General features: G+C 40.7%; 1 protein-coding gene across 5 annotated transcripts in view; it reads right to left on the bottom strand.

The window, feature by feature from the left end:
* The window catches only part of kiaa1328 (KIAA1328 ortholog), a 144,994-nt gene that overhangs the window by 56,390 nt on the left and 67,100 nt on the right, over positions 1–21,504 (bottom strand). For all 5 annotated transcript variants that reach the window (XM_072252345.1, XM_072252346.1, XM_072252347.1 and 2 more), the window contains one exon: positions 1,600–1,787. In XM_072252345.1, the coding sequence (XP_072108446.1) occupies positions 1,600–1,787 (188 nt within the window). The remainder of the gene's footprint in view (positions 1–1,599; positions 1,788–21,504) is intronic.

The raw sequence follows: 21,504 nt of genomic DNA, 5'->3' as shown, positions 1-21,504 counted from the left end.
TGTGTGGTTTTCCCCCAGGTGCTCAGGTTACCTCCCACAGTCGAAAAACGTACCAGGTAAGTTAGCTGGTCATTGTAAATTGTGCCATCATGAGGATAGGGTTAATTAGGGTGGTGGGGCGGCATAGTCCAAAAGGCCAGAAGGGTTTACTCTGTATTGTACTGCTAAATTAAAAAAAACAGTAAAGATGCCAAAATCTGAACTTGGGGATAACGTTCCTCAAGTGTATTTGGTTAGAATCCACTGTATGCTTAGGATGCAGGAAAACCCAAGCGGAAAGATTGTAGCAGGAAATTTTGCACAGACTTTTGTTGGTGTTTTTGCTTGCATGTGCCAGGGATAAGGACACCTCTACGCAGCTGAAGAAAATTCTCAAGCAGTAGGACAAACAGCCAGAGGTTGCTGTACTGTACCTATTGTTACAAATGACATAAGCAGAACAAAGGATAAAGTTCTGCAGAATGAGTATAGAGAGTTGGGCAAGAAGTTAAGAAGCAGGGTCGAGGGTAATGATCTCGGAATTACTCCCAATGCTAAATACTCGCAAGATCAGAAACAGAAAGACAGGCCAGAAGAATTCATTACTCAGAAGCAGGTACAGGAAGCAAGGATTCTGGTTCTTAGACCATTGGGATCTCTTCTGGGGTAGGAGCAACCTGTACAAGGGACAAGTTAACTTGAACCAGAGAGGGACCAATATCCTCGAGGGAAATTTGCTAGTGCTACCCTGGAGGTCTTAAAACAATATTGGCAGGGGGATAGTATTTTGAGTAGAAGCAAGTCATGGGATAAAGGAGTATCTAACCAAAGTAAGTTTGGTATTCAGGATAGCCGGAACATTGTAAAGGCAGGGAAAGAAATACATAACTCAAACTGCATTATTTTTCATTGCAATGTGGTTCAACAATTAAGGCAGAGGAACAAAGAGCATGGAATGACTCTGAGTGGGATGTTATAGCTACAACAGAAAAATGGCTGAGAGAAGGGCAGGACTGGCAGCTCAATATCCAGGATTCAGATGCTACAGGCATGACAGAAGTACAGGTAAGCGGGGAAGGACTGTAGCCTTTTTGTTAAGGAAAGACCTACTAACAATACTTAGCAAGGACATTCTTGGAGGTCTTATGGGTAGAAAGGCTGGAAGTGAGAACTTGAGCGGGTGTTGTAAGAAAACAGTATTGTATTAGTGGGAGATCTTAATTTCCCTGTTATTGATTGGACTACCCAAAGTGCCAAGGGCATGGATGGAGTGAAATGAGTCCAAGAAATCTACCTGAATGAATATATAAAGTGCCCTACCTGGCATTCTCTTAGGGAATGAGGCAGGGCAGGAGACTTAGGAGGCAGTCATGAAGAACTTTGGCTCTGATTACCATAATTCCAAGAGTGGCAAAATCAAATCAACTAGCTTTCGTATGGAAATTATGTGGGGACTTCAGCGAAGATGATTTCCAGGACAAGTGAGAGAGAGCTCTGCAGCATGCCATTACTAACCTCACAGATGACCTCCTTCTAAAATATAATAAATCTACAATCACTGATAAATATTATAAAGTACACAAAATGTCAAATGTGTGGAAAAGGATTAAAATTAATTACCTATTTGCTGTCGATTCACATCTCCAGCAGGACTAAAAGCTGTACCTCTAAAAGTGTTCAATTCTGGATCAGAAGATTCTACTTTGTTTCCATTTAATCTTTCCCGAGGTGCTGCAGTAGATGCCTTAATGTTTCCTTCCAGTTTTTGCAGACTGGCATTGTACAGATGATCTCCTGATTTTAAATACCTACAGAAAGAGTAATTAAATCTTAAATTCACATTTCCAAATACAAGATCATAAAACCGAAGACATAGGAGCCGAATTAGGCCATTCAGCCCATTCAGTCTTCGCCAACATTTGATCACAGTTGATTTATTTTCCGTCTCAATCCTATTCCCCTGCCTTCTCCCCATAACTTTTGACAACCTTATCAAAAACTTATCAATCTCCACTTTAAATACAGTATTCCCTATGACTTGGCCTCTACAGTTTTCGTAGTAATGAATTCCACAGATTCACTATTATCTGACTACATAGATTCATCCTTATTTCATAGAACTATAAAAATATACAGCACATCACAGGCCCTTTGGCCCACAGCATTTTGCCAGCCATGCATTGTAACTTACCCTAGAAACTGTCTAAAATTACACTACTGCACAGCCCTCCTTTTTCTAAGCTCCTTGTATCTACCCAAGAGTCTCTTAAAAGACCCTATTGTATCCACCTCTGCTACTGTTGCTGGCAGTGCATTCTGCACACCTATTTTTCTGTGTAAAAAAAACTTGACATCCCCCTTGTACCTACTTCCAAGCACTTTAAAACTATGCCTCCTCACGTTAGCCATTTCAGCCCTAGAAAAAGCCTCTGGCTATCCCCACGATCAATGCCTCTCATCATATTATACACCTCTATCAGCTCACCTCCCATACTCCATCGCTCCAAGGAAAAAAGGCCAAGTTCACTCAACCTATTCACATAAGGCATGCTCTCCAATCCAGGCAACATCCTTGTAAATCTCCTCTGTATTCTCTCTATGATATCCACAAATTTATGTTCTAAAGAGATGCCCTTCTATTCTGAGGCTGTGCACTCTGGTCCTAGACATATCTGAAACATACAATTCGAAAAACAGCAGACCCTAAACTTAGCACTGTGTAACACCACTAGGCATTGACAGCCAACCAGAAATGTTCCCCTTATCAGAATCAGGTATATTATCACCAGCATGTGATGTGAAATTTGTTAACTTTGCAGCAGTAGTTCAATGCAATACATAATCTAGCAGAAAGTAAATCAATTACAGTATATGTACATCAAATAGATTAAAAATTATACAAAAAACAAAAATAGTATATATTAAAAAAGTGAGGTAGTGGCCATTTAGGAATCAGATGGCAGAGGGGAAGGAACTGTTTTGGAAGAACTGAATGTGTGCCTTCAGGCTTCTGTACCTCCTACCTGATGGTAACAGTGAGAAAAGGGCATGCCTTGGGTGCTGGAGGTCCTTAATAATGGACGCTGCCTTTCTGAGACACCGCTCCTTGAAAATATCCTGGGTACTTTGTAGGCTAGTACCCAAGATGGAGCCAACTAAATTTACAACCCTCTGCAGCTTCTTTCAGTCCTGTGCAGTAGTCTTCCCACATACCAGACAGTGATGCAACCTGTCAAAATGCTCTCCACGGTACATCTATAGAAGTTTTTGAGTGTAAACCAAATCTCTTCAAACTCCTAATGAGGTATAGCTGCGGTCTTGCCTTCTTTATAACTGCATCGATATGTTCGGACCAGGTTAGATCCTCAGAGATCTTGACACCCAAGAACTTAAAACTGTTCACTCTCTCCACTTCTGATCCCTCCATGAGGATTGGTATGTGTTCCTTCATCTTACCTTTCTGGAAATCCACAATTAGCTCTTTTGTCTTACTGACATTGAGTGCCAGTTTGTTGCTGCGACACCACTCCACTAGTTGGCATATCTCACTCCTGTGCACCCTCTTGTTACCACCTAAGATTCTACCAACAATGGTTGTATCATCAGCAAACTTATTGATGGTATTTGAGCTATTGTGTGGCACGTGACCAAGTGGTTAGGGTGTTGGACTGGCAATCTGAAGGTCTTGGGTTCGAGCCTCAGCCGAGGCAGCGTGTGTGTTCTTGAGCAAGGCACTTAACCACTCAATGCTCCAGTCTACCCAGCTGAGAATGGGTACCAGCAAAAATGCTGGGGATTAACCTCGCGATAGACTGGCGTCCTATCCGGGGGGGGGGAGAGGAGGGTGGTCTCGTACTCTCAGTCGCTTCACACCCCACAGAAAACGGCATAAGCACCAGCCTGATGGGCCACAAGGCTCGTGACAGACTTTAGTCTAATTTGAGCTATGCCTAGCCACACAGTCATGGGTATATAGAGAGTAGAGCAGTGGGCTAAACCCACACTCCTGAGGTGCAACAGTGTTGGATCATCAGCGAGGTTCCCTTATTCCCACTCTTTGCCTTCTAATACTCAATGTTCTGTCTATGCTAGTATGTTTCTTCTAGTCATGCTCCTGCATATCTCTTATCATTTGTTTTCCCCCTCAGATTTTGGTCCCAAGGAGAAACTTACAACCTCTCCCTTCGTAGAACCTTTGAAACATTTAGTTGCAACGCAGCACTTGCGGCCTAACTAATGTTTTATGAGAATTCTATGCAACACTCCTACTCTTATAGCTCACACCTCCAAGGGGATTCCCAACAGGGGCGGTAATATGTCCTAAGGAGGTGGGCATTAGGGGAAATAGAAGTTGTTTGGGGGGGGGGGGGGGGGTAAGAGGTACTCTAACTTGAGGCATGAGTCCTGATCAAGCATTAGTAAAGCAGGCACTTCCAAGTAAAGAATGAAGCACTGGAACACAGGAAGAACCATAGCACTGCAGGCGGTGAGCTCTCATCGTCACAACCCGGCTGAAACTCAGCAATCTTATCCTATTTTACCAACCAAACATACATTATTGGGGATGCATAAATTAGCAACCAGGGTGCCCAACAGTTCACTTGACTCACAGCACAGAACCAGTTCATGCAATTTAGCAATTGTCAAGTCAAGTACATCCTCTCAACTTTCTCTGCAGATCTACTGAAAACAGGTCACGCAATGATAAAGCACTGGCTGGAACCAAACCGTGAAATAGAGGCGATCAGTGAACCTATCAACTGAAACAGAAACTACAGAAAGTGTATCAATACAATGTTACATATCCAGGTATGCCTTTATTCTGTTCCCACCGGATCAGTGACACCCCATGTGTCTTATCTGCAATACTGTACCGTCTAATGAAGCCATGAAACCATCAAGATTATAGGAACACTTCCATAAAAGACACCCTGAGAAGTCTACCTATGGTATTACTCAGTTTCAGAAGATGAAAGTAGCATTTACAAAGCACTGCACAGTCGAGTCATTTGCCAAGAAAAATAAAAATGATCTTGATACTGATTTCATCGCTTCTTATAACATTTCCAAAATGATAGCAAAGTGAAGAAAAATCTCATACAATTGGTGAAAGATCTCAAAAGGGATACCGGTATTTTAAAATCAATTCCTCTGAGTAATAACTCTGTAGCTTGTCATATTGACGAAATGTGTGAATACGTTGAGTATCAACTATGCACAGAGCTACAAAAAAAAAACAACAAAATTTGGGATACAACTGGATGAATGAGTTGTGCAAGACAACGAGGTATTGCTAATGGCATGTGTACGGTTTATCAAAAATGGAAAAGTTTATGAAGAGATTCTCTTTTGTAAAATGTTAAAAACAAATATCAACAGAGAACCAATCTACGACAAGCTCAAAATGTATGTCGAGGATAAAAGTATTCCAATTAGGAACATGATTTCTTGTGCAACAGATGGAGCACCACATATGACAGGTCACCATGCTGGTTTAGTGGCATTTATGAATAAAGAAATTCCAAGTCTGTTTGTAATCCATTGAAGCAACACACATAAAAGTTGCTGGTGAACGCAGCAGGCCAGGCAGCATCTCTCGGAAGAGGTGCAGTCGACGTTTCAGGACGAAGGGTCTCGGCCTGAAACGTCGACTGCACCTCTTCCTAGAGATGCTGCCTGGTCTGCTGCGTTCACCAGCAACTTTTATGTGTGTTGCTCGAATTTCCAGCATCAGCAGAATTCCTGTTGTTTGTAATCCATTGGGTAGTTTGTGGTCAACACCTCCCAGCCAAAAACCTCAGACAGCGAATTTTTTCAAGCATGACTCTTGAAATATCTGCTATCAACAAAATTAAAGCTCATCCATTAAATAACAGAATATTTCACCAGTTATGCCAAGATAACAATGAAGGCTTTGAACACTTGCTTCTGCACATTGAAGTGCGTTGACTGTCAAAAGGCTGCTGCTTAAAACGTCTTTGACCTTCTGGACACTGTGGTTGAATTTTTGCTCAAAATTGTCAAGAGCTTAGGAAACAAGATTGAACTTCTATGTGGAGATGTGGCATACCTAGCTGAACTGTATGACAAAATGAACATTCTAAACATGAAACTGCAGAGTGCGAATTTCAATTTAATCCAGGCAAAAAGTGCAGTGTCAACTTTTATTGGAAAATTAGAAATATACGTATAAGCAAAACATTGGAAGAAGAATGTTCTCAGTTTCCCTACATGGAAAGTATGGTACTCTCTTTCACAGATAGTGATTTGTGAGAGTACTGGTTACACCTGCAGTAAGTGAAGGATTTTCAGAAACGACTCAAGGATTTGAACGATCTGGAACTTCCAGACTAGAAGAGAGCTTGCAAAAAGAAATTAATGAAATTCAGAATGCTGAAAAAGCAAAAAATGCTTTTCAAAAATGTCAGCTTTTGTGGTATGTGGCTACGCTGTCATATGAAGTTTCTTGATCCTTGGAGAAGAGCCAAACTTCTCTTCATTACATTTCCATCCTCTTACTTTGTTGAACAAGGCTTCGGTGCAGTGAACCACATACTCACCAAAAAAACAAACAGAAACAGCTTGGACGTTATTACACATGGGGGAGTCTAGGTTTTTGCTGTCACAACTTGAACCAGATATTTCAACTCTTCTTAAAAACCATCAAGCTCAAGGATCACATTGATATTGAAGTTGCTGTACAGTGCACAGGTAATGTGCAAGCTAGGTTTAAAGACAAATATTTAAAGCAGAATCATTTTTCTTATATTAGACACGTTTTTACACAATGGGGCACCGGAAAGTAAGAGAGGCATTGGCAAGTATGAAGGTGCTTTAGGGGGGCGTTGGACTAAAAAAGTTGGGAAACGCTGGTCTAAGGTGATACCTCAAAAATGCGGTACCTATCATTAAGAACCCTCATCACCCAGTGCTACCTCTGCTCATCGTTACCATCAAGGAGGTAGAAGAGGCCAAAGACACAAGCTCTATGTTTTAGAAACAGCTCCTTCCCTCTGCCATCAGAATTTTGAATTGACTATGAACTTATGTGAACTAGCTCATTATTTTATTCACACACCCATAATAAACTATAAATTAGAAAAAGAAATCTATATTGTGTATTGCAACGTTCTGCTGCTGCAAAACAATAAATCTCACAGTATATGCCAATGATATTAAACCTGATTCACAATGCTACACAAACCACTCCAGTAATGTTTGTTAACTAGAAAATGGAGCAGGAATAAAACATCCTATCCTCATTTTACCACAAAGACTATAACATTTTTAATGTAATTCTTCAGAAATGTCTTTCAAAAATCTGGGCATTCGACATTCATTGGTATTTCCTGCCTAAGTTGCTAGTTATATTCTAATGAAGGCTATTAGATTTTTCAAAACTGATTTCACTTTCGTAAAATTACCGTACATTAAATCTGCCAAACCAAATAAAAACTGTTTACAGATATGGGATTCAAATTTAAATACAAGACAAGGGAAAATTACTTCTCCCAAAGATTTGTAAATTGTAGTACCACAGAACGATGAGGTTAAATAGTTTTAAAGCTAATTGTTTTAGAAGCAACAGAGGTCACGAGATATGGGGAGAAAGCAATAAGATTCTTAATGATCAACCACATTCACATTGAAAAGTAGAGGTGGCTCTATGACTAAATGGTCCTAACTCCTATTGCTAATTTTCATGTTTCTGTTTCTAGTAGGTGCAAGTTTTTGTTTAATACTTTAGCCCATTCTTCATTCCCTACCATAATGTCTTCAACAACTGTTTCCATGGGACCAAGATCTACTTTTTTACTATTTTTCCATGACAGCCCTTATAAACTTGAAATACTTTTGTTTCATATTCACAACATTTCTCTATCAATATTTTTAATCCGCTATTCAGTCAGTCATTCAGTTTACCACTCAGTTTGGACACATAAGCTTCTACTAATCTTACAAAATCATTAAACAATCTAGTTAGTGCGCTGGGTCACTTTTCAGGTTGATGATTTTCCCACTTCAATGTATACTTGTTGTGTCACAAGTTGTTTCTTTACTAAGTTCATCGTCGACTAGCAGAAAGGCTAAACTGGATCTGGTCAGGGGAACCAGGAGAATGACTGGAGTGAGGATAGGCCTGACCAGGGATAGAAGAGGAAGCATGTTCCTGGAGTCAGAGATGATCTTTAATGAATACTTTGCTTCAGTATTCACCAGTGAGACGGACCTTGATGTTTGTGAGGACAACACAAAACAGGTTGATATGTTAGAATATAATCAACATTAAGAAAGAGGGCAAGCTGGAACTTTTGAAAACCCTTGGGATTGACAAGTCCCCAGGGCTGGACAGGATATATTGCAGGTTAATATAGAAAGCAAGCAAAGAGATTGTTGCACCTTTGGCAATGATCTTTGCATCTTCACTGGCCACAGGAATATAATCGATTATGTCAAGAGTAAGTACTATTCTTTTGCTTAAGAAAAAGAGTAGGGATAACCGTGAGAATTCTAGACCAGTTGAGAGGCATAGGATCCAGGAAACATGGCTGTGTAGATTCAGAAATGGCTTGTTCATAAAATTCAGAGGGTTATTGTAGATGGAGCATATTCTGCCTGGAGGTCAGTGGCCAGGGATGTTTCTTGCAGGGATCTATTCTGTATCCTCTGCTCTTTGCAATTTTTATAAGTGACTTAGATGAAGAAGGGTGGGTGGGTTAGTAAGTTTACAGATGACATAAAGGTTGGTGGAGTTGTGGATAGTGTAGAAGGTTGCCGTAGGTTAAAATGAAATATTGACAGGATGCAGAGCTGGGCTGAGAAGTGGCAGATGGGGTTCAACCCAGAAAAGGGTGATTCACTTTAGAAAGTCAAATTTGAAGACAGAATACAGGGCGAATAGCTGGATTCTTCACAGTGTGGAGGAACAGAGGGATCTTGAAGTTAACAGCCATAGAGCAATCAAAGTTGTCATGCAAGTTAATAGGGCTGTTAAGAAGGCATATGATGTGGTGGTCTTCATTAATCGAAGTTCAAGAGCCGTGAGGTAAAGTTACAGTTCTTTTAAAACCCTGGTTACAATATTGTCTTACAATATTGTCTTCAGTTCTGAGTTCCTCATTATGGGACAGAGGTGAAAGCTTTAGAGAGGGTACAAAGGAGATTTACCAGGAGGCTGTCTAGATTAGACAGCACATCTTATGAGTATACGCTGAGCTAGGATTTTTCTCCTTGGAGCAAAGGAAGTGACTTGATAGAGGTATAGATTGAGTGGATGGTCAGAGACTTTTCCCCCCAAAGCAGAGAGCAGAAATGATCAACACAAAGGGGTATATTCCAAGGTGTATAGGTGTCTAGTAATCCAGTTTCAATACTGACAATCTATGCTGTCTGCGTAGACTTTGCATGTCCCCACCCTCACCCCTGTTATCACGTGGGCTTCCCCCAGATCCCTTTCAATTCCAAAGATGTGCTGGATTGTAGTTTAGAAGGTTGCTGTAAGTTCATCCAAGTCTATATGGGCAGTATGAGAATCAGGTTGGGGTTCATGGGTACATGAAAGAGCATGGACTTCAGGAAAATAAGTGGAGGAAAGGGATTACTCTGAAAGCCATGGCCATAGGCTTGATAGGATAAGTTTTTTCCCAAATCGTAAGGAAATATGAAGTATTTGCATGCCTACATTCCAGAAAATTGTGTAATGTGCTTCACTGAAGAGGGGGAAAAAAATCCAGGATAATACAGCCATTAAAGGTCCACATATAGTATCAGCTAATACTGTTTGAATTGCTCACCAAGTATAATCTTGGTATAATCTACAAAGTAAACTCAGTGTTAGCAAGACCAAGGAATTGATTATGGACTTCAGGAAGGGGACGTTGGGAGAGCACACATCAGGCCTTACCAAGGGGTCACAGGTGGAAAGTAAGCAGCTTCAATTTCCTATGCATCAATATCTCAGAAGATATATTCTGGCCCCAACACATCGATCCAAATCAAGATGATTCACCAGTGGCTATATTTTATTAGGAGTCTGAAGAGATGTGGTATGTCACCAAAGACTCCAGCAAATCAAAATCAGATTTATTATCACCGACATATCTCATGAAATTTGTTAACTTAGCAGCAATAGTTCAATGCAATACATAATACAGCAGAGAAAAAAAAATAAAGTAAATCAATTACAGTATATATATTGACTAGATTAAACATTGTGCAAAAAAACAGAAATAATATATATTTAAAAAGTGAGGTACTGTTCACGGGTTCAAGGTCCATTTAGGAATCAGATGGCAGAGGGGAAGAAGTTGTTTCGGAATCACTGAGTGTGCGCCTTCAGGCTTCTACACTTCCTACCTGATGGTAACAGTGAGAAAAGGGCATGCCCTGGGTGCTGGTGGTCCTTAATAATGGACGCTGCCCTTCTGAGATACCACTCCTTGAAGATGTCCTGGGTACTTTGTAGGCTAGTATCCAAGATGGAGCTGACTAGATTTACAACCCCCTGCAGCTTCTTTTGGTCCTGTGCAGTAGCCCCTCCATACCAGACAGAGATGCAGTCTGTCAGAATGCTCTCCGCAGTACAACTACTACTTCTTCTTCATCTTCGTCATGTGCCTTGCGCGTTACACGCTTGGGCAATCATGGCTTTCCATGCAGCCCGTGCAGCGTCAATATCTCGCACACTTTGATCCGTTAGTTCTTTCACAGCGTCCATATATTTTCTTCTTTGCTTCCTCTTCCACGTTTCCCAGGCATATGGCCTTGTAATGTAAGGCATTCTATTTCGCCCTTTCTGAAGACAAGGCCCAGGAATTTAAGTTTCTTCTCATTTAATGTTCTCATTAAAGATCTTTTTGTATGGGCACATTGGAGTACTGTCTCATTAGTTACCCTATCTCTATATGATATTTTTGGCATTCTTCCAAGAAACCACATTTCTGTTGCTTCTAAGTTTCTTCGGAGTTCTGGTGTTATAGTTCATGTTTCAGAAGCATACAGCAAGATTGACCAGATGTAACATTTTAGTAGCCTAAGCCTTGTTGACATAGAAATGCGTCTCTTGGTAAAAATGGGTTTCATTTTTTGGAAGTTGGTTTTGGTAATGGCAATTCTTCTTTTTAGTTCTACTTTACTTTTAGCATCTTGTGATATAAAGCTACCAAGGTAATTAAAGCTGGTCTTTTGTTCAATCTCTTGGTTACCGATATACAATTGGCAGTTGGGAGTATCCTGCTGTTTTAATATTACCATACATTTGCGTGTGTGTTTTTTTTTTTAAAAACAGTTGACGGTGAGACCAAAATCTGCACTTGTTTGCACTACTTTGTCTAGGAGGATTTGTAGGTCTTCTGCAGCACTTGCCATTAGGGTGGTATCGTCTGCATATCTTATATCGTTGATGTTAACACCTCCAATTTTTATCCCATCTCGGTCTTCTATTTCTCTGAAGATCATTTCACTATAGATATTAAACAATTCCAGTGAGGCAATTCATCCCTGCCTAACTCCTCTGTAAATTTTAGTCCATCTGCTTATATTATCAATTTTTACATCTATAGAAGTTTTTGAGTGCATTTGTTGACATACCAAATCTCTTCAGACTCCTAAAGAAGTATACAGGTTTCCCACGCCATCTGAAAGTAGAGCGTTCCTATGAAACGGTTCGTAAGCCGGAATGTCGTAAAGCAAAGAAGCAATTACCATTTATTTATAAGGGAAAAATTTGTGAGCATTCGCAGACCTAAAAAAACCTCCCAAATCATGCCAAATAACACATAAAACCTAAAATAACAGTAACATATAGTAAAAGCAGGAATGATATGATAACTACACAGCCTATATAAAGTAGAAATACTTTTCCACAATCATTGCCTGCACTGTTCTCCGTAGCGAAAATCTCACGCAAGCGCTCTCGGCAGAAACACGGCGCAAGTGCTCTCGGCAAAAACACGGCGCAAACGCTCTTGTCAAAAACACTCTTTCCAGTAACCTTTAAGCTATGAAGCTGCCAAATCATACCAAATCTAACACATAAAAATACACAGCCTATATAAAGTAGAAATAATGTACAGTGTAGTATCACTTACCTGAATTGGGAAAACAGCGCCGAGCACACTGATGATGTTGTGTTAGGCTGAGTCGTCAGAGGTTGGGGTGGTGCAGTGGACCCCAACCTCCAGGCTGCCGACCGATACCGATCCACGAGCATGCAGGGGTACAGCAGTGGCCGGGACACACCCAGCACATCTTTAAGAAAAAAGCCGAAATAAACAAGCTAATTAATTACGTGCCAGGTGGCATCTAATTAATTAGCTTGTTTATTTTGGCTTCTTCTCTTCAAGATGTGCTGGGTGCGTCCCGGCTACCGCTGCATTCTCCGCGGCAATGTATCGGTCCGCGGCCAGGGGGTTGGGGTGGTGGGACACTGGGGTGTCATCTCATCGTTGTCTGTTTCCATCGGGGCAGGTAAGTCAACTTCTTCTATGTCTGTCTGCCTCGATGTCGAAGGTTGAGGTTCATCGTTTGTTGTGGCTGATGTGGAAGGCTTGAAAAACGACAGTATGCTTGACTGCTTAGCCTCATGCATTTTTCTATCATACAGTTCTTTGTAAGCACTCAAACCATCTTGCAAATATGCCCTAAACCAACGTACACTTTCAAAATTGAAGTCGTACTTTTCTGCAATTATTGAAGCGAAAATCTCACGCAGTTGCTTCACGTTCAGTTCCTGGACGACTTCACTTTCGCTACTGCATTCGGTTTCAATTGTTATCCTTTCCTTTTCCAATTGCATCAGCTCTTCATTTATCAGTTCTTGGTCACAGGATGCCAAAACCTCTTCAACATCCTCTTCGTCAACTTCCACAAGCCAAACTCACTTTGTCCTTACTTCATTCACCACGATCGAAACGCTTAATTATGTCTAGTTTTACGCTAAGTGTAACACCCTTACGAGCTCCTTCAGGCTTTTCCGATACGTTAGAACTCATCTTGCTAATGGCTGCTCCCATGCACGTGTTTAAGCAATGCCGGCTAGAATGCAGTTCCAGGGGAGGAGCTTGGCTGCTAGGGCGTGCGCACTGCCTTTTATCGTGCGCTGCTTTTTTTCGTAACAGTGAAAGCACCTTCTGTTAGCGAAAACAGGTAACTAATGTAGGTCTTTGTTAACAGCGAGGTTTCGTAAAACAAACGCTTGAAAAGCGGGGGACACTTGTAGTCGCTGTCTTGCAAGCACCTTCTGTTAGCGAAAACAGGTAACTAATGTAGATCTTTGTTAACAGCGAGGTTTCATAAAACAAATGTTCGAAAAGCGGGGGACACCTGTAGTTGCTGTCTTGCCTTATTTATAACTGCATCGATATGCTGGGACCAGGTTAGGTCCTCAGAGATCTTGATACCCAGGAACTTGAAGCTGCTCACTCTCTCCACTTCTGATCCCTCTATGAGGATTGGCATGTGCTCCTTCGTCTTACCCTTCCTGAGGTCCACAATCAGCTTTTATGACTTACTGACGTTGAGTGCCAGGTTGTTGCTGCGACACCACTCCACTAGTTGGCATTCCTCGCTCCTGTACACCCTCTTGTCTCCATCTGAGATTCTACCAACAATGGTTGTACCATCAGCAAATTTAAAGATGATATCTGAGCTACACAGCCACACAGTCATGGGTATATAGAGAGTAGAACAGTGGCTAAGCACGCGCCCGAGGTGCACCAGTGTTGATCGTCAGCGAGGAAGAAATATTATCAAGCCGCACAGGTTGTGGTCGTCCAGTTAGGAAGTCGAGGATCTAATTGCAGAGGGCTATGTTCTAACTTCTCAGTCAGGATTGTGGGAATGATGGTACTAAATACTGAGCTATAGTCAATAAAAAGCATCCTGACATAGGCGTTTGTATTGTCCAGGTGCTGTGTGAAGAGCCATTGAGATTGCATCTGCTGTTGACCTATTATGGTGATAGGCAAATTGCAATGGTTCCAGGTCCTTGCTGAGGCAGGAGTTCAGTCTCGTCAGGACCAACCTCTCACTGTATTTCTGTACTGCTGATGTGAGTGCCACCACCGACAGTCATTAAGGCAGCTCACATTATTCTTCTTAGGCACTGGTATAATTGTTGCTTTACCCATAGCAGTGAGAAGTTGAAAATGTCTTTGAATACTCCCGCCAGTTGGTTGGCACTGATTTTCAGAGCCTTACCTGGTACTCCATCAGGACCTTCCACCTTGCAAGGATTCACCCTCTTTAAAAACAGTCTAACATTGGCCTCTCAGACATAGATCACAGGGTCACCAGGTGCAGCAGGGATCTTCACAGCTGTAGTTATATTCTCCCTTTCAAAGCGGGCATAGAAGGCGTTGAGCTCATTTGGTCATGAAGCATCACTGCCATTCATGCTATTGGGCTTCACTTTGTAGGCAGTAACGTGTGCAAACCCTACCAGAACTGTTATACATCTGAGGTCACTTCCAACCTTGTTCAAAATTGTCTCTTCACTCTTGAAATAGCCCTCCGCAAATTATACCTGGTTTTCTGGTACAGAGCTGGGTCACCAGACTTGAATGCCACAGATCTAGCCTTCAGCAGACGACGTACCTCCTGGCTCATCCACGGCTTTTGGTTCAGGAATGTACAGCAAGTCCTTGTCGGCACACACTCATCTACACAGGTTTTAAGGAAGTCAGTAACAACTGCAGCACACTCATCCTGGTTCAAAGATGAATACCTGAATACAGTCCAGCCCATCAATTCAAAGCAGTCCTGTAGGCGCTCATGTGCTTCCCTTGTCCATATCTTCCCGGTCCTCACTACCGGTGCTGCAGCCTTCAGTCTCTGCCTATACTCGGGGAGAAGTAGTACAGCCAGGTGATCAGACTTCCTGAAGTGATGGCGTGGAATAGCACAATAGGCATTCTTGATGGTGGTGTAACAGTGGTCCAGTGTATTGTTTCCTCTGATATTGCAAGTGGTCTGTTGATGGTAATTGCTTAGTGATTTTTTCAGACTGGCTCCAAAATGATGGTGAAGGTGTTAGGGTACGTTGTTTCAGGCATGTTGATCCCATTGCTCAGACCATCTAAAGCCTGACAGACATTGGCCTGATTTGGAATGTATACTGCTATCAAAATGATCCTGGAAATCTCCCGTGGTAGGTAAAATGAACGGCACTTAACTGCTGGATATTCCAGGTCTGGGGAGCAGAATTGGGACAGCACCGATATATTTGTGAAACAAGAAAAGTTGATCCATGAGGCACACCCCTCCATCACTGCTTCTGAGAGACTTTTATAGATCTATTCTGACGGTGAATAGTAAACCCGTTGATCTGAATCGCTGCATCCAGTATAGAAGGAGTTAACCAGGGTTGCTACAGATGTACCGTAGAGTATTCAGACTGGTTGTACTACCACATGGTATGGAGAGACAAACATAATAAGAGGCTGCAGAAGGTTATAGACTCACCCATCTCCATCACAGGCACAACCCTCCCCCCCCATCACGGTAATCTTCAAAAGTAGCACCTCCTGAAGACTGCATCCATCATAAAGAAACATCATCAGAGGCATGCACTCTTCTTATTACTACCATCAGGAAGTAGGTACAGGAGCCTAAAGGCCCATATTCACTGCTTTAGGAAGAGTTTGTTCACCTCTGCCATCAAGTTTCTGAATGGTTCATGAATACTACCTCATTATTCCTCTTTTGCACTATTAATTGCAAATTATAGTAATTTTTATGTCTTGTGCTGTACTTCCACAACTAAACAAATTTCATGACATACTTCAGTGATAAGCAGCTTGACTCAAAGTATTCTCAAAAATAGATTCGAACAGTACTTCGATACCGACGTAATTATCAAAATGCTGTTACAACATTAAACCTGAAGCACAATTCTATATTATTGAAGATCTGTCAAAAATAAAATATGCATAATATCTTCACTATTGGACTGCTGGGACTGTTTCAGAAACTAGGGAATTCAAGATGATCATGTCCAATGCATGCATTGACTTTAACATCCCTGGATGAGGTGATCATGTCCAAGGCACTTTTAGGGCCCCAAGCTTCACCGTGCCTTTTCCCTTGTGTTAGTTGTTTGATGGCATCACGTCCCCTTTCTCCTTTGCAATAGGAGTTGAAAATACAGAGTGAATGTATTTTGTGTCTTCCACTATAAAACCAGATAAAACATACGTTCAAACTCTTTAGTTATACATTATTTCCCATTTTAATTCCCCAAACTCACCTCCTCTGTCTCTATTTACCTTTGCCACTCTCTCTTTTCAATAATCCAAAGTACCTGCAAAACTGTTTTCATATTCATTAACAACACATTTTCTATCTTCTTGCCGTTTGTCCATCACCAAGCTTTTAACTAATTACTAAGTTTCATAACACAAGCCTTTTCTTTAAATTTCATACCATCTTTAGTCAGTCACAGTATAATTATTTTTTCTAAAGTTACTTCCTCAATGGAATACATCTTGGTTGAGAATATTTTCCAATGAATATTTTTAGTACAATTTAAGGGTTTCTGCCTTCCTATATTTGTGACTGCCATTTAAATTTACGATGCAAATTTCACACAAAAGTTTCGCACTCCCAGAGCATGAAATTCTGTTATAATTTCTCTCAAAATGATCCTTTACAATGAGATTACTTAATTTCACTTTATTAGACAAGACCATATTTAAAACTGCCCATTCTCTGGTTTGTTTCACAATGTTTTATTCCAAGGAACACCCTTGAACACTCTTGCTCAGGACTACCTTTGCCAACATATGATTAATGTAGCCCCCCCGGCCACCCTCAGGGTCGCTCGGCTCGCTGTCGTCTACCCTTACATTAAATTTACCCACAAATACTCCAATACCTTTCTCACAGTACCCCATTTATTGCTCAATTCTGCCCTACAACCTAATCACATTCCTCACATCAGTGACTTTTTCCTGACTACTCTTACTTCCATCAAAACGGAAACTTTATCCCGATCATCTGAACCAAGATAATTTCTCACAACAATATTCATTCCATCCTTTATTAACAGAGTATGCTCAGCTTCATTGTATTGCAAATGGTCCTCAAGTCGTTGAGCAATGCAACAGATAATACCATTTCAATATTATACTGAATATATTGAATTATATAGATTGAAAAAGGCAGAGTTTTCAAATATATCATGATTTTGTTGAAATTAAAACATTATATAACTTATGCCTTGTAATATATTACCATCCCACAAGGTGTTGCTATTCAACTGGCCAGGAGCAATGCTTTACTGAACAAAAACATGGAGTAATATTCAAATGCTGCATTTTTACTAAGCAAACTGATATAAAAAATGTGAGGTCTTCATTCTACAACATGACAATAATTTGCAATAAAGACTAAATGTTCTAATAGCTCTTCAGGCTTAGTGTCTTTTTTAAGTTAATCATCTTTAAAATGTGATATGTTCTGCTCTAAGAAGGAACATTAATCAATATCCATGAAAATTTCATTTGTGCAAATAAGCATTATTGCCTAGCAATGAAATTGTGAATATTTTATAAATTTAAATTTTCTGCATTTAAGGTATTAAATTTATTGAATAAGCACAAAACGTGGAGCATCATACACCCATATGGAAATTGTGACCTTTCAAACCTGTTTAATACCTTTTTTAAAGTTGTCATAAAAACATAAAAAAATGACTGTCGTAGTAGTTGTGGCAAATTACAGGCATTATTTCACTCCTGAAAGAGACTTCCATAATCTACTTACGTTATTATCCCTTGTGAATTACTAGACTTTCCACTCATGAAATGTCCCCTTAATCTCCTGCAAGTGAATGCTTTTCTAACATGATAATACTGGAATAAAGACTAACATCACATGACTTGTTAGTATGTTAGTGCATATTTATCCACTGAAGGACTAATTTTCCTTAACAACTAAATTACCCAATTTCACCCATACAATAAAAACAAATCTTCACAGAATAAATCAGGTTTAATATCATGTTGAATTAAAAAGTTTACAATGCTGAATTACCGTTGACTATTTTGTAGTCCGGGCACAATTTAAAACTTATCTACATAATTTATAAAAAGTGATTACATGATTACAATAGCGCTAACTTAAATATTTTTTATTCCTGCAAAAATGTCATATTGACCATCACTGCATTTCTGCAGTGGGACACATTGAGATCTCCAACTGTTAAAAATATTTAAAGTTTAATATTTAACAAAAATCTTATTTTCTTGAGCAATATGTGGCAACTGTCATTCAGTTGGATAAGTATTTATAACGATAGATTGCTGCTATCCGGCAGAGATTTATAATATTTTGAAAACTGTGCTCATACAGTGCAAGCTTTTAACAAACTGTCCTGGATACTCCAGAGAAATTGTGTTTGGGATCCCATACAAGTATGGGCAGATGTACAAGTGCCAAAGTTCCTCTCAGTGTGTGTCAGAATTTTTCCAACTGCACTACACTATTGGACTTCACATGATCTAACAGTGAAGCCAACTACTTACAATTTCTCAGCATTCATGTTGGGAAGCTTACTCAGTGAAGCTCTGCCAGGTTAGACTCGCAAGAAAACAAGTCTATTCATTTTAATGTAAAAGATCATCTGTGAGGGAACAAGTCCAAGGTAATGTACTCGTTTTAAAATTAAAACATTTGGATATTTTAAAGTTTTTTTAAAATATCTAATATTTTAAGAGTTTTAACAATCTTTTAGATTTATATTTTTCATAAGTATTTTTCATTAGTTTTATTCAGCCAAGGCAAACAGGCGACTCAACCAGCTGTCAGCTTATTTCAACATCTTTGTGTAAAGATGTTACTACTCCCACTAAATGTAATAGATGATGCTACTAGTTCAGACTCACTAGCCTCGGGGGTCATCAGCCTTTGTCTTCTGAGCCTGCTGACCTCTATTCTTAACGATGGGGATCACGGATCTACAGCTCAGTGCCTGCCGACCCAACCAGTCCTCAGGGATTGTTGGTCTTCGACCCCAGAGCACTCTGATCTTTGTCTCCAGCCTAACTCTTTATTTACCTCCCGACCTCCAACTCTCCCTAATCCCTGTCTCTAAACCCTAACTTGACCCCTAGCTCCCCATCCTGTACCCAAAACCATCCCTACAAAGTCGGAGCCACATCCTCAATTGATATCGCAGCTTGGTGCCGTAGCAAGCAGCTCAAAAATTAAGCACAAATGGCTCGCTGCCTAGAAATATTCAAAGGTGTAATTTCAGCTGAAATTAGCTCCAGTTTGCTGCTGTACATCTGAAGTTATATAACCTGCAGCCCTTATTTTCATTTGTCATCACAGTCACAAAACTAATAGGCCAGATCCAGCCACTTGGTAATCACTTGTTCAAAGGTGCCGGCTGTTGACTGTTCATGGATTAATGCTGAAGTCAGAGAAGAGTAAAGGTGAGATATCAATTCAGTGGACCTCACCAAGTTCAGTGCAAACCACAGGTATGCTGAGGTGGTCTCTAGATATTCTTGGTGATGTGACGTTGTTTATGGAATCTTATTTTTGATTTAAGAATGGTAAAAAATATTTTCTGCAAAACAAGTCAGAGTAAATGAGGTACCCAACTACAAAAAAATGTTCAAAATCCTTTGTCAATGGTGATCTGTCAACAGTATCAACAGCCCCCAAGTTATCAGGAGTCTACCTGTCATAGAGATCACTGTCTCATCAGACACAGTTCAGATGTAACCACAACACTCGTCCCTATTGGAACACATCCACAAAAGCATCTTTAGTAGGCCAGGCATCCTCATTCAAGGAGAAGCTAATGTTTTTGAATAATGTTTTTATTTCCAAAATTGCTAGTTATAATTTGCAGAAGGCAGAGAAGGTTCAATCTTAAACTGAGATGAAGTCAGATTCCTGGATTACAAGTTCAGTAACTGAACCACTTAATTATCAGACCCAATTAACTGAAAAATGCAAAAAATAAATAAATAAATCGCAAAATCCATGATTGTCTTGTTAATTTTCAGATGGTTGTGTCTATCTAAAGTTCTGGCACTAATATCCAAATTTCTTAATCACAGACAGATGGTATGAAAGATCATAATCAACTAATAATTTGTCTGGAACATGTAACTTGGTTCAGTCAAACTCAGACAATTTATGATAAACGAGGGTCTGTGCTAACACTACATGATTTCAGAGAACAGACACTGCTATTTTCCTGGAATTCTCAAGCTCAAAGAATGTACTCTACATAAATGGTCCTGGTCATTCTCACTTCTGTTCTCCTGTCAGACAGAAGACACAGAAGCTTGAAAGCACATACCACCAGACTCAAGGACAACTATCTCACTTATGACTTGAACAGACCGCTCAAATGCTAAAGCTGAATTCCTGGTCTCCAGGCTACCTCATTGTGGCCTTGAACATTATTTGTTAACCTGCACGACAATTCCTCTGACTACACTATATTCTTTTACGGTTTTCTGTTTACTACCTATGCTATACCTCATATGGCATGAACTGCCTGGATTGCATGAAAACAAGTGTTACCACTGTATCTCGGTAGACATGACAGCAATAAACCAGTTCTAACTCCATTCAAACAACACGCAAGGAGGGATGCAGAGGACCAATGGCAAACACACAAAATGCGCAATTCTGACACTACTGAGTCCAGAGAACACATTGTGCTGTTACACATTTATTTCAGGATATAGGTAGCAACATTTAAGGCCTATACCTAATAGCTCTTTAGAATATGATAGTAAGCCCCCTTACTGAACATTAGAGACCTTCCACTGAAGACAACCTGCAATATGAACACGAGGAAATCTGCAGATACTGGAAATTCAAGCAACACACATCAAAGTTGCTGGTGAACACAGCAGGCCAGGCAGCATCTCTAGGAAGAGGTACAGTCGACGTTTCAGGCCGAGACCCTTCGTCAGGACTAACTGAAAGAAGAGCTAGCAAGAGATTTGAAAGTAGGAGGGGGAGGGGGAGATCCAAAATGATAGGAGAAGACAAGAGGGGGAGGGATGGAGGCAAGAGCTGGACAGGTGATTGGCAAAAGGGATACGAGAGAATCATGGGACAGGAGACCCGGGGAGAAAGACCGGGGGGGGGGGGGGGAGAGAACCCAGAGGATGGGCAAGGGATATTGTGAGAGGGGCAGAGGGAGAAAAAGGAGAGAGAGAAAAAGAATGTGTGTATATAAATAAATAACGGATGGGGTACAAGGGGGAGGTGGGGCATTAGCGGAAGTTTGAGAAGTCAGTGTTCATGCCATCAGGTTAGAGGCTACCGAGACGGAATATAAGCTGCTGTTCCTCCAACCTGAGTGTGGCTTCATCTTTACAGTAGAGGAGGCCGTGAACAGACATATCAGAATGGGAATGGGACATGGAATTAAAATGTGTGGCCACTGGGAGATCCTGCTTTCTCTGGTGGACAGAGCGCAGGTGTTCAGCGAAACGACCTCCCAGTCTGTGTCGGGTCTCGCCAATATATAGAAGGCCACATCGGGCTCTG

The sequence above is a fragment of the Mobula birostris genome, chromosome 3 (genome assembly GCF_030028105.1).
Source record: "Mobula birostris isolate sMobBir1 chromosome 3, sMobBir1.hap1, whole genome shotgun sequence".
In the NCBI taxonomy this organism is placed as follows: Eukaryota; Metazoa; Chordata; class Chondrichthyes; order Myliobatiformes; family Myliobatidae; genus Mobula; species Mobula birostris.
The sequence above is the reverse complement of the archived record's forward strand: the minus strand, read 5'-3'. Positions and strand labels throughout refer to the sequence as shown.